The sequence below is a fragment of the Oratosquilla oratoria genome, chromosome 29 (genome assembly GCF_046742065.1).
Source record: "Oratosquilla oratoria isolate Oo_2021 chromosome 29, ASM4674206v1, whole genome shotgun sequence".
Lineage (NCBI taxonomy): Eukaryota > Metazoa > Arthropoda > Malacostraca > Stomatopoda > Squillidae > Oratosquilla > Oratosquilla oratoria.
The window spans coordinates 11,718,043-11,733,042 of NC_134805.1; the positions used below are offsets into that span (position 1 = coordinate 11,718,043).

Sequence of the window (15,000 nt, forward strand, 5' to 3'; positions counted from 1 at the left end):
AGAAGGAGGAGGAGGAGGAGGAGAAGGAGGAGGAGGAGGAGGAGGAGGAGGAGGAGGAGGAGGAGGAGGAGGAGAAGGAGGAGAAGGAGGAGGAGAAGGAGGAGGAGGAGGAGGAGGAGGAGGGAGGGGAGGAGGAGGGGAGAGGAGGGAAGGAGAAGAATAGGGGTTGGACATAAGAAAGAGAAAGATGATACTTCTATTTTTAAGTCATCCATTATAAACCCTGTTCACACTAGCGGTTTGAACCACGCGGAAACCGTGGCGGTATCACATGGTCAAGGAAAAACTGCGCGGTTATGTGTGAACACCTCCATTGACTTACATTATAACTGAAACGCGGCGGTTCAAAACGCTAGTGTGAACAGGGCCAATCCTCCCTCGGTACCTCAACCTCCCCTCTTCCTTTACCTCCCCTCCATGCCTCTTCCCCTTCCCTAACCCCACACCTCTTTTTCATCCTTGGTCTTTTAGGGCCAATCCTCCCTCGGTACCTCAACCTCCCCTCTTCCTTTACCTCCCCTCCATGCCTCTTCCCCTTCCCTAACCCCACACCTCTTTTTCATCCTTGGTCTTTTTCTCCCCCCCCTCCCTCTCCCCTCCACCCTCCCCCTACCCCCTCCTCTTTGCAATTATATCCTCACACTTTTTTCTTACTCTCCCCCCTTCCCCCCACTACCTCTCCCCGCTCTCTTCCTCTCTTCTGACACCTCCCTCTCTCTTTCCTCGAACCCCTCTCTTCTTCTCTCTCCCTCTCCTCTTTCTTGATCCTTTTTTTCCCTCTTCTTACTTTCTTCTTCCTTTCACTCTCCTCTCTTTCTCTCTCTATCCATCTATCTCTATTTATTTATCTATCTGTCTATCTCTCTCTCTCTCTCTCTATCTATCTATCTATCTATCTATCTATCTCTATTTATCTATCTATCTTTCTCTGCCTATCTTTCTATCCATCTCTCTCTCTCTCTCTCTCTCACACACACACACACACACACACACACACACACACACACACACACATGAACACACACACACACACACACACACAAAAACACACACACACACACACACACACACACACACATAAACACACACACACACACACACACACATAAACACACACACACACACACACACACACACATACATTGACCCTCCGCTCCCTCACCTCCACCCTATTCTATCCCTCTCCTCCCTCTTCTCCCTCTCCTCCTCTCCCGTCCTCCTCCTCCTCCTCCTCCCTTCCACTCCCGCCTCCATCCTTTCCCCTTTATTCGACCGATTAACCACATCAGACACGAATCTGTCCCGATGTACCTAAGAGAAAGAACGACCTCGCTTATCTTGTCTGCGAAACAAAATCTTTAGGACCAGCGCCTTCTTATCGGGTCTGTGACCACAGTCATTACAATGGCTTTTCGCATAGCCCCCCCCCAACGCCCCCAACCCCCCCACCCCCGCCTCCCGAAGAGGTAGGGAGGGAAAGGGGAAGAGTCTCAGAGAAGTCTTTTTCCATCCCGTTCTTGGGCTCCTCGGCAGAAGTCTCCAGTTCTTCGGGCAGTCTTGGACATGGCTTTTCGTATCCCCCCCCCCGCCTCCCGAAGAGGTAGGGAGGGAAAGGGGAAGAGTCTCAGGAAAGTCTTCTTCCATCCTGTTCTTGGGCTACTCGGCAGAAGTCTCCAGTTCTTCGGGCAGTCTTGGGATAAGTCTTCCAGTTCTTTTGCGTTTTGGGAAAGGTATTCTCCCCTCCGGTTCTAATGGTTCTCGGAACAAATCCTCTTCCTTCCAGTTTTCATGGATCTCTGAACAAGTCTTCTTTCCTCCAGTTCTTGGAAGTCTCGACAGAGATCTTCTCTCCAGTTCTAAGAAATTTTGGAAGAAGTCTCCTCTTCTTCGTAGATTTTGTCTTTTTTTTTCCATCCAGTTTTAGGGAATATCTCCGTAGAATACTTCTTCCTTCCAGTTCCTGGAAGTTTCCGGGGATATATTTTTTCCTCCAGTTCTTGAGGGTCTCTGAGAAAATATTCTTCCTTCCAGTCCGTGAGGTTCCTGGCAGAAGTCTTCAGTTCTCGGGAGTCTTTGCAGGAAATTCCTTTTCTCCAGTTCTTGGGGGTCTTAGGAGAAGTCTACTTCTCTCCAATTCTCTAAGTTCTCCACAGAAATATTCTTACTTTCATTTTCTTGAGGTTCCGTCAGAAGTCTTCTTCCTCCAAGTCTTGGTGTTCTTGGCAAAAGTCTTCTTCCCATCAGTTCTTGGGAATCCAAGAAGAAGTATTCTTTCCTCCAGCCGTTGGGGATCTCGGCAGAAATGTTCCCTTAAGTTATTTGGGGCCTCAGCAAATATCCTCTTCACCCCAGATCTTGTGAGTCTCAGTAGAGGTCTTCTGCCTTCCAGTTCCATAAGGTCTCAGCAGAAGTTTTCAGTTCTTCAGCAGACCTTTCCCCCCCTCCCCCCCTCCCCCCACACAAGTTTTCTGTGGTTCCTTTGCACAATTTCCCCTAAGAAATCAATGGTTGTGTACTTTTAGCAAACGTTTGTTGAAGGTGTGTGAAAAGTATGTTTGTTTAATAACAGCAATATTAGAAGTTTATCGCTGTAAAATCGGATAGTGTAACAAAATAGATTCATTTTGATTAGAAATGCAATACGAGCTTTAAACAAACTTTTGACAAATTTTTAAAGAAAAAGTACTATTTTGTCTCAAGTATAAATAAAATGCCCAAAATTATATAGACATCGTTCTTTATGTATGACCTATGTGAATATATATTTGAAATATCCTGAAGAAAAACAGTTTTATCACATACTTGAGAGTATGCATGTCATGTGACAACATTTCAACAACAGTTTGTATAATACTTACTTTCTGTGGGTGTTCTTCTATCATACTGGTCTTGGGGATATCATCACGAGCTTCCATCCCCTTAGGCCTTGGAAGTCTCGGCAGAAGTCTTTTACTCTCGAGTTGCTGTGGGTCTCGAGAGAAGTTTGTTCCTCTCCAGTTCTTTGGGGTCTCGGTAGAATTCTTTGTCGAGGTTGATTGCGTGAGGAGTTTCCGCTTCTGGAAGAGTTAGTTTTCAGATATCCGAGGAAACGAAGACGAATCTATTTGGTAAAGGAGAAGGACTTCTTTCGGACAACCACCTCGATGACAACAATGACGACCTTCCGAAGTTCCTTCTTCCTGGCTCCAGACGATTTTATTTAACTAAGAACAGAACTTTATGCGGAGGGTTCTCAGCTGGTGATCTCACCGTCCTCCGAAGTATTAAGTCTCTCCGAAGAGACTAAACATAACCTTATGCTGAGGGCTCTCAGCTGGTAGTCTCACCGTCCTCCGAAGTATTCAGTCTCTCCGAAAATACTAAACAGAACCTTATGCTGAGGGGTCTTGGCTGGTGGTCTCACCGTCCTCCGAAGTATTAAGTCTCTCCGAAGAGACTAAACAGAACCTTATGCTGAGGGGTCTTGGCTGGTGGTCTCACCGTCCTCCGAAGTATTAAGTCTCTCCGAAGAGACTAAACAGAACCTTATGCTGAGGGTCCTCAGCTGGTGGTCTCACCGTCCTCCGAAGAATTCAGTCTCTCCGAAGAGACTAAACAGAACCTTATGCTGAGGGCTATCAGCTAGTGGTCTCACCGTCCTCCGAAGTATTCAGTCTCTCCGAAGAGACTAAACATAACCTTATGCTGAGGGCTCTCAGCTGGTGGTCTCACCGTCCTCCGAAGTATTCAGTCTCTCCGAAGAGACTAAACAGAACCTTATGCTGAGGGGTCTCAGCTGGTGGTCTCATCGTCCTCCGAAGTATTCAGTCTCTCCGAAGAGACTAAACAGAACCTTATGCTGAGGGGTCTTGGCTGGTGGTCTCACTGTCCTCCGAAGTATTCAGACTCTCCGAAGAGACTAAACAGACTTCAAGGTCTTCTGATGCTTTGGGTCGAGTCGCTCCTCCTCACTAATTCGATGTTGAGTCACTACGTCACTAAACTCGTTTTCCTCGATTAAAGAAACTCGCCTGGCGACAGTTCAAATAAGCGATTAAAGTCGATAAAGGCATCGAAAAGGTTATGTCTTTTCTCCCTTGAATTCTCTCTATCTGTTTTTCCTTCTCTGTTATCTCATTCTCCATCTCCCTCTTTTTCAATTTTCCAGTACTTTATTCCATTTTTTCATTATTTTAACTATTCCTCAATTTTTTATTTTTTTCAAATATTGGAGGGTTTTGACGATTACAAAATCAGTGTCTGCAATGTCTCAATTGACCTCATATACATAGTGATGCAACGTGTTTAGTGTTGCTATGTGTTTATAGGGTGACGTCACTTGTTTGTGTAATGACGTCACATGTTTATGTAGTGACGTCACGTTTTATAATGACGTCACTTGTCTATATAGTAATATCACTTGTTTATATAATGATGTCATGTGTTTATATAGTAATTATATAGTTATATCACATAATTATATATTGATACCATTCATTTGTATAATGACGTCACATGCGTATAGAGCGATACCATATGTTTATATAGTGACATCACGTGTTTATATACTGACGTCATACCACAGTATAACAGTACAATCATAAGTTGTAGATATGGTGATATGCTGATTCGGGGACGAGATTGATTAAAACTTAATGTTATAGAGTTATGGTTTACCATGTGTCAGTTTTGAGCGTCAGAAACATCGCTATTATCATTATCATTTACGTTTTGTATTATTGTCTTCGGGACACTCAAAAGTGACAGAACTTCACAAACTTAAACTTTGATTAACGTTGTCCCCGAAGCCAAACACAAATGCAAATAACGCCTTTATTTCGTTAAGCATAGGGTTCAATATGGCTTCACTCTTTAAGAATACGGCACCTAGTGATAGAGAGTATACATGACACTGAAACCGACTTTAACATTAAAGTTTATCTAACCAGTAGCTATCCGAGTACTTAGGGCAAAGGTGGCGGTTCTGACTGCAGCAAAGCGTCTCCTGGTGTAAGATCCTCAAGGGACGTTTTGCGCAGGGCGATTAATGATAATCCCACCACAGCCAATGGCGTGTAACGCGCCTCCTACTACCTGAAATCCTGTTTAGGTAAGCGCGTTGTTTATAGTTTCGGTTAATAAAAAGATCGGCCTTGTACTATGCAACTCGGAGCAAAACAAAGAATTAGTGCTCTAGAAATAATCGCTTGACGATCATCGTTGAGCCATGAACGATTATCGTTGAGTGATAATCGCACAAAACCAAACGTACCCTCAACAGTTGTGATTTTTAAATGGGTGTGAACGATATATATTGACAATGAACAAAGACTATTGGTAACGAAAGAAGAATATTAGCACTAAATAATATTGAACAGTGAACGAAGAATATTGGTAATAAGCGAAGAATATTTGGAATAAGCCGAAATCATTAGTAGTGAGTGAAGAATATTGACACTAATCGAAAAAATTGACAAATAAAAGAATATTGACTGTAGATGAAAAATATTGACAAAGCAATGAATACAGATGTTTAATGAGCGATGAATTTTGACAATAAGCAAAGAATATTGACAAATAAAAATATTGACAGTAGGCGAAGAATATTGACAAAGTAATGAATATTGATAATGAGCAATGAATGTTGATAAGGCAAACAATATTGACGATAACCAAAGAATATTGACAAATAAAGAATATTGACAGTAGGAGAAGAATAGTGACAAAGTGATGAATATTGATAATGAGCAATGAATGTTGACAACGCAAACAATATTGACAATAACCAAAGAATATTGAAAGCGAGCGATGAACATTGATATCGAGAGAATGTTATCTACAATGAACGAGGTCTATTGTCAATGAAGGAAGAATACGGATAGTGAACGAAGAATATTGACAATGAGCGAAGGATATTGAAAACCTGGTCACAATTTGAGAGGACAATCGAAGCAACTTCTGGTTCTGTTCTTCAGGTGAATATAGCCTTCAGCTATTTTCACTTCCTCGGAGGAGAAAGGGGAGAGGGGGAGGAAGAGTGGAAGACGGGGGAGGGAGAGGGGAGGGAGAGGGGGAGAGTGGGGGGAAGTTAGCCTCCCTGTGAGAATCGAAAGAATTAAAAAGGAAGAAAGAAACAGACACTCTCCCCCTCCACTTCCCCCCTCCCCCCGCCCCTTCCCAAAACCGCTCTGGTTAATGAATTACTGGAAGCTGGAGTGAGTTTATGCAGAAATGGTCGTTTGCAAATAGCGCAAACTCTTTTTTTTTTTTTTGTGGTTCGGTTGGGGAGGTGGAAGTATTCACACATTTATCAGAATAGCAATGAAAAATAGTTCCTAAAAGAATAAAATAATAATGGGATTTTATTACTATTTATATTTATAACACACACGTGCGTGTGTACGTGTGTGCGTGTGTGCGTGTGTGTGCGTGTGCGTACACGAGTGTGTATATATGCAGTGTAAGTGAAGTCAAACATGTTCAAAGGAACATGAGTCCATAGTAAGACGTATGGAAAATACATTTAAGAAAATAATAAATGTACAATTAGCTATCACTTTCAATGATGTATGTATAATAGAAAATCTCCTGCCCATATGTACTATGCATACAATGTGTATACGTGTACATGCACGTACGCGTATACAAATAAATATACATACACATATGCATGTACTTGTGTATATACATACATACATACATACATACATACATATACATGTACACATGCATATACATATATATACATGTACATATACATACACGCATATATATACTAATACAAATATATGTACATTCAAATACACATACATAGATGTACATACACATACATAGATGTACATACACATATACATGAACACATACAAATACATATACATATGCACATGCAGTGCACATACACATATATGCACATACACATATATATAGGTATACATATACCGATACATATACTTATACATATGCATATGCATGCATATACATATGCACATACATATACTTATGTATATACATATTCCCGGGCATCTTGGCTGATTTTTTCCAATGCAAGTTTCACTAAAACTAACAGCAAGTGGAGCATCATCAAGCTTCTTGTTTGTGTTTTCGATATTTTAGTTAACTTTCTTTGGGAATCGAGCGTGAAGGAGTTCTCCGAAATTGAGCAGGGAAGAAGAAGGATTGTGCTTATATGTGGAGTTTATTACCCAGTGTTTCGAAACACTTGTCCCATCTTCAGGTCAGAAACGAGAATGAATGATTGCGCTTCAAACAGAAGTTGCTGGAAATATCTGAGCTTTATTCCACCTTAAAAGAATAGGAGGTAATACGTCCTTCCCCTTCTGGACTTATTCTTTAAATGGGTTTGTGCTAAATTTGGGACATCAGTCCACGTAGAAAAAGAATACCTAAGCTTCTGAATGAAGATGAATGTCCGCAGACGTAGAGAGTACAAGAACCCCCAACTCGACTGGGCTGATACATGAAAAGATCTAAAGTTCTCCAGGTATTCGTAAGAAACGGACATTCTAGTGAGAAAATCGCTTCACAAATCATTTGATACCTTGGTCAAAGGTACCATAATCGTAACAGCCCAATCAAACTCTAACCAGACTGAAGTGATTTGCTTTAGAAACCATGCATGTCAACAGCATAGAAACTCGACAAGCAAATCACGAAAAGCATAATGAAAAGGAATTCATACCAAGTAAACAAAAGGAAAGAGATCCAATATATACATTAGCAAAAGAAAATACTTATTATAAAGAAGGAAAACATTTTCCAAAGGCTGCATTTCAAAAAAGTCATGCCATCTTCCAATCCCAATATCTAGAAGAAGAAATGCACGCTTCTCTTCTTATGTTGATGAGACATAAAAAAAAAAAAAAAAAAAGTCAACTTACTTGCTCTCTTGGAAATGAAGCCCCCAATGCACATGCTGTCATAATGAAACTATCATAATAAAAAATGTAGAAGACAAAACAAGTGTTGTTGAGTCCCACCTTGACACAAAAGATTATAGACTCTTGAAGCCCTTTGCATGAAAGAAAGGATCTGCATGATCAACAATCAGCAAATAGACGAACGTTTTGTGTTACCTAGCGCAAGAACACTCTTTCCCCACCACCACACGTCACCTCAATGACCACCAACTGTCATACCATTTGACCTGGGTTCAGGAACGAATTGCACCTAGTTGACCTTTCCTAATTACCATTCTCTTTGTATTTGTCCTCATGTACACGGATACTTTGTGTAAAATTTCTCACATGTGCATTGGGCAAGCCTCGTAACGTGACGTAATCTATTCCACACAGTAGCAACTGTTTCCTTTTTCCAAACTGAGTTTCGGAGAACTATCTCACGCTCTACCTGGTTTCCAAAAGATGTTGATTAGAGACACTGAGAACACAGGCAAATACTAGGAGCTACTAACCGTCATTTTTAATGAAAAATATACAAGTTTAAACACATATACATACACATGCAAAGTAGACCACTTGGAAAAAGAAACTAACGAAGCAGAGCGCTTTCGTATATTACATCTTCAGTGCACATACGCTGTAAATACACATATATATAGGCACACACGTATATATGCACATATATATGTATACTTCCACATATACTCACTCAATCGACGAAGGAAAAATCCATAAGACAGAGAAGACATAAACCAAAAATTTTATAGGAACAGTTTCCGGGACCGAGATTTGAACTGAGGTTTTAAGAAACTCCGAGCAGCTACGATAACCTTTCGATTATTAATTTATTAATTAATTATCTGCGGTTTTCTCTCCTCTGTGTATTAAAAAATGTCCTTGACTGTGCCAATCGCCTTGAGAAGGATTTTCTTTCAGTCACTCAGACTTAATCCATGATATATAAAAACTCTCAAGACATGCCTCTCCTTATTTTATTTACAGTAAAAATAACTTTAATTTTAAGAGGATGTAAGAGGAGTTTGATTAATCACTCAGTAATAAAAGCTGTATTTGCATACTCCCCATGTAGTATCATAGATAAGAATCGTGTGTCTACCGGTTACATTCCAGCTTGAAGTTGCCACATAGTTTATGTGTTACTGTTCATCTTCCTCCTGAAGGCGATTTCAACATTGAATGAAAATTTCAGTCATCCACTTTCTCCCACAAGCTCTCTGTTTATGGACCACATTATAATCCCCTGTGGATCTCTAGGGGTCCACAAATAGAGAACCAGAGGACTAAATGGCCACTTTCTTCTCCACAGCTGGACCGGTCTGACGGAAAAACGGTGGTTCTGGATGGTCTCCAACTGAATTCTTCGGGCAACTTCCGATGTGAGATCATCACCGAAGGACCAAAGTTCGTCACCAGCGTCGGCGAGGGGAACCTGACAGTCATAGGTAAGCAAGCTTCTCCCAAGGACGAAGTTTCCGAACTCCCTTCCCAACGCAGTCTTCCGTAACGGTTTTAACGGACATTAACGGTTGTTTTAGGTCCGGGTCTCTGCTGTAACCAGACGACACTTGCCTTTTTTTTTTTTTTTTTTTTTTTTTTTTTTTTTTTTAAATCATTGAAACAGGTGTAAGGAGAGGTTTCCAAACTTCCTCCCCCAACGCAGGTTTCTGTCTTCCGTAACGGTTTTAACGGACATTAACGGTTGTTTTAGGTCCGGGTCTCTGCTGTAACCAGACGACACTTGCCTTTTTTTTTTTTTTTTTTTTTAATCATTGAAACAGGTGTAAGGAGAAGTTTCCGAACTCCCTCCCCAACGCAGGTTTCTGTCTTCCGTAACGGTTTTAACGGACATTAACGGTTGTTTTAGGTCCGGGTCTCTGCTGTAACCAGACGACACTTGCCTTTTTTTTTTTTTTTTTTTCCATTGAAACAGGTGTAAGGAGTTTACGAATTCCCTCCCCAACGCAGGTTACTGTCTTCCGTAACGGTTTTAACGGACATTAACGGTTATTTCAGGTCCGGTTTTCTGCTGTACCCAGACTACAATTGCAATTTTATTTTTGATTTATTTCTTTATCAATGAAACGATCGATAGGTCTTTGTTACCAAAGAGGCTAAATGCAACTGGGCAGAGCAAGAAGAGAAGTACCCTTCGGTAAGGAAGAAAGGAATCGAAACTCTTGAAGAGTTTAATAGAATAGCTTGTGTGTATGTGCGTATCTTTGTGTGTATAATATCCCATGATCTTGGATCACGTGTTGAACTCGTGATCGACAGCTATTTCCCTCCCGGAAGAGAGCTCAAACTTCATACATGACCGATCTATGGGTAATGCTGTGACCTTACACGCACACACACGCCCAACTCCCCACCCACGAGAGCTGGAGTAACGACTCGCGGGGCAGCGATACTGAAATTATTTCAGCCGTGGGCGGGATTCAAACCCGGACCGCCGTAGTGGCAGCCGGGAACTCTACCACTGCGCAACGAGTCGTGTGTGTGTGTGTGTGTGTGTGTGTGTGTGTGTGTGTGTGTGTGTGTGTGTGTGTGTGTGTGTGTGTGTGTGTGTGTGTGTGTGTGTGTGTGTGTGTGTGTGTGTGTTAGCAGATATTCAAGCGTCTATCAGCCCCCCAAAACGTGTTGTTGTGGAGTTAATAACATCATGTGACGACAGTTAGGGAAACAATATTAAAGGACGAACTTGGAAAAGTTTAATTTATCAGATCAATCTCCTCACCACCAAGAGGGTTCCACAAGGCTGAATAAAATCGTGTGGCAACAGCCAGAATAAAGATATATAAAACTGCCACATAATGACATCAAAAGGTATCTACCTCCCTGACGACCGCCAGGTGATTTTATTCGGCTGTGGGGGACCCTAATGAGTGTATGTGTGTGTGTGTGTGTATTTACCTAGTTTACCTAGTTGTATTTTGCGAAAAGGGGAGCTACGCTCGTGGTGTCCCGCCTTTGTAGTGTCTAGTTTGCTCTTAAACTCATGAATAGTTTTTGCGCACACTATTTCATTGTCCAGTTTGTTCCAAGTGTCCAATGTGTGTATGTGTGTGTGTGTGTGTGTGTGTGTGTGTGTGTGTGTGTGTGTGTGTGTGTGTGTGTGTGTGTGTGTGTGTGTGTGTGTGTGTGTGTGTGTGTGTGTGTGTGTGTGTGTGTGTGTGTGTGTGTGTATTTCTTCTTCTGTCTCTGCTATCTGCTATCTGCCTTAAATCTCTCCTTTATTATATTTATGACTCCATATCTTCGACCTAATATTGTTCCCAAGGATAGAGGCGCTGGTTAAGGGTGAGGAAATACAATTGAATAGTATCTCGATTGATTGATCTACTATTCCGATCGTCTTCTATCCCCACGGCTGAAAAAATATATACACATTTCTATGATAAACTCCGGTGCAGAGAGGAGAGATATATAGAGAGAGAGAAAGAAAGAGAGAGAGAGAGAGAGAGAGAGAGAGAGAGATAGAGAGAGATAAAGAAAGAGAGACAGAGGGGGGTGAGGGAGAAAGAGAGAGTTCGCCACAATATGCAAGTGTGGCCTGGATGTCGTTGAATTCAGACCTACGCGACCGTTATTTTCCGTTAAAACCGTTATTGTAGATAAAACCGACGTTCCACTATTCTTCGGGTCATTGCCGAGTCCCTTACTGTTATGGCCTTTGGTTGGCCTTTACTGTACGAGTTTTTATCCCTATTGAGCTCCTGTAGTGGGTGGGGAAAGATTGGGAGGTCATGAGATGTTCGGGACGTGGGTGGTTCTGGGGATCGAACTCGGACTAGACAAGATCGGGAGAGGCGGGAGATGGGAGATAAGCTTCTACCTTGAAGAAGAAGACCTTCCTCATTCTCATCATCGAACTCCCATCCCAATCATCATCATCCACTCTTCACCACACATTCACTAATCACCACCATTTCTGATCAACTGTTTGTTGCTATCCATTGGATATAACTAATACTTACTCCCTCCTCCTTCTCTTCCTCCTCCTCCTCTTCCTCCACCTCTACCTCGTTCTCCTCCTCCTCTTCCTCCTCCTTCTTTTCATCCTTCACCTCTACCTCCTCTTCCTCCACCTCCTCCTTCTCCTCCTCTTCATCCACCTCCTCCTTCTCCTCCTCTTCCTCCACCTCCTCCTTCACTTCCTCCTTCACCTCTACCTCCTCTTCTTCCACCACCTCCTCCTCTTCTTCCTCTTCCTCTTCCCCTTCCTCCTCCTCTTCTTTCTCTTCCTACAGACCTTCCGGAGAGCGCGCCGGTACTTGAGGGGGCACGTACGTCCTACAGACTCGGAGACCGTGTTGATGTCAACTGTACATCACCGCTCTCAAAGCCGGCAGCGGCGCTTAAGTGGTACATCAATGAAGAATTGGTAAGAGGATCTGTCGGTCTATTACCCCTTTGTGGACACAGTTGAGTGATTGATGATGATATGTGTTCACAAGCAGTAGACGGGTCTTAATCGCCTCCAGCAAATGGTATTCTGTGATGTTATTTTTTTCTTGCTTTCGTTACATTTTTTTTTAAATCTTGGAGGTACTAAGGGGTACATTGGAGAGGTCTTGACCACTTCTATTGAATAACAGCCATTTTTTTTTTTTTAACTCTAGATTCTCTTATTCAGCAACCACAGAGGGATATTTCCCAAATGAAATATACTCTTGATTCTTAACTAAATGCAAATGCTTGTCGTTTGTATGTGTGTGTGTGTGTGTGTGTGTGTGTGTGTGTGTGTGTGTGTGTGTGTGTGTGTGTGTGTGTGTGTGTGTGTGTGTGTGTGTGTGTGTGTGTGTGTGTGTGTGTGTGTGTGTGTGTGTGTGTGTGTGTGTGTGTGTGTGTGTGTGTGTGTGTGTGTGTGTGTGTGTGTGTGTGTGTGCGCGCGCGAGCGTGGGAAGACGGCCAAAAACAAATTGCTTCTTCCCGAAATTTTGAATTATATTTTCGAGTTTTCACTGTCGAATTAAAATATTCTCTTCGGAATCATCTTTTCTTGATTATTTACAAAGTAAATATTCCTTTAAGCCATATCCTTGTATAAAGTATAGATTACAATATTCTAGGTGCTTCAGTAGTACCCCTTCGGACCGGAGTCACGTAGTATTTTTATCTTCTTGCGAACAAATACAAATGTTGATCACTCATATCCTCCACTAACTATCCGTTCAGTTACCGTACATGAATCTTAACTTTACCATCTCTACTAGGATAGAAACGCTGGTTATTGTTGACAAAATATCTATTACCTAAGTTGAATAAAATCTAACATTTATCCAATCCAAATTCATATTTGTCTTTTTATATATTTGCCATATATATACATATATATATATATATATATATATATATATATATATATATATATATTTATATATATATATATATGCATATGTATGCATATATATATTTTTTTTCGGGGGTGGCAATATTTTCTATGAGGAACAGTGAATATAAAAATGGTTGACGGCGTGATTTATGGTCAATTTTTTTTTTTTTTTCAATTTTCAGAAAATGATAATAATGATAGTAAACATTTTTCCCAAGAAACGTAACAAATCAATATTTTCTATTCGTAACTAAACCCTCAGCCCCGTTCATCCCTTTCAGTAAAAACCATTATTATTATTATTATTATTATTATTATTATTATTATTATTATTATCATTATTATTACTATTATTATTATTATTATTATTATTATTATTATTATTATTATTATTATTATTATTATTATTATTATTATTATTATTATTATTATTATTATTATTATTATTATTATTATTATCATTATTATCATTATCATTATTATCATTATTATTATTATTATTATTATTATTATTATTATTAGTATTATCATTATTATTATTATTATTATTATTATCATTATTATTGTTATTTTATTATTAATTATTATTGTTACTATTATCATTATTATTATTATTATTATTATTATTATTATTATTATTATTATTATTATTATTATTATTATTATTATTATTATTATTATTATTATTATTATTATTATTATATATATATATTTTCTTTTTCTTTTTTTTTTTTCTTTTTAACCAATTCATTCCGATACCTCTAGTATCTCCCTCCTCCTCACTATTTCGGGAGCTTCTAGTTCACAAATCCCAAGTGTCTGTAGTCTTTTTTGTTTTCCAAAATGTTATTCAAAAAAGATGACCACGGAAAAGAAAAATATGTTTCCTTTGCTGAACTCAAATCCTGCTTTGAATATGCATGCGCACAAGCACAACTGAAATCACAAAATCGAAAAACATATTATACAAAAACACATGCATAAACTTTGGATCACAGGAGTAACATGTATCAAATACACGCACAGATTCAGTAAACGTGTGTGTGTGTGTGTGAGTGTGTGTTTGTGTGTGTGTGTGTACGTGTGTGCTTGTGTGTGTGTATGTGTGTGTGTGTGTGTGCTTGTGTGTGTAGATGTGTGTGTGTATGTGTGTTTGTGTGTGTGTGTGTGTGTGTGTGTGTACATGTATGTGTATGTAGATGCGTTTGTGTTTGTATGTGTGCACGTTTGTGTGTGTGTATATGTGTATGTGTGTGCGTGCTTACTTGATTTATCTATTCATCTAATGATTTATATATATTTATCTATTTATTCTTATATCTTTTGGTAACGTTTCTACTTGTGTTGATTATCTCTGTTTGTGTTTTATCTATTCGTAAATTTACTAATCTATATATTTCCTACTTTGATTCCTGTTAACCTATAATATTCATTTATTTGATCATTTATTAAGTTATATACATTTGTTTTTTCAGTTATTTTCCTTTATATTTCTTCACTCACTTATTCACATATTTTTCTATTAAATTATTTATTTGGTGATTTATGTATTAAGTACATACATACATACATATACCAAGGCTTTTTCCCCCTTCCAAGGGAGGTAGCCAAAAAGGGAAAGGCATAAAAACACTCCCACCCACTTCATCCCTAAATACACTCCACACCCCTCCCACCCTTCCTCTCATCTGAGCACCTCCTGGATGACGGGTCATCCCTGCACCCTGCCCACCGCCCTGGGTCAGAAGC

The 15,000-nt window shown here is 40.0% G+C and overlaps 1 protein-coding gene across 1 annotated transcript in view; it reads left to right on the top strand.

Moving 5' to 3' along the window:
• Positions 1-15,000, top strand: part of LOC143040593 (uncharacterized) — a 421,492-nt gene that overhangs the window by 367,017 nt on the left and 39,475 nt on the right. Inside the window, exons 5-6 of the mRNA XM_076211695.1 lie at positions 9,226-9,361; positions 12,167-12,300. Of these exons, the coding sequence (XP_076067810.1) occupies positions 9,226-9,361; positions 12,167-12,300 (270 nt within the window). The remainder of the gene's footprint in view (positions 1-9,225; positions 9,362-12,166; positions 12,301-15,000) is intronic.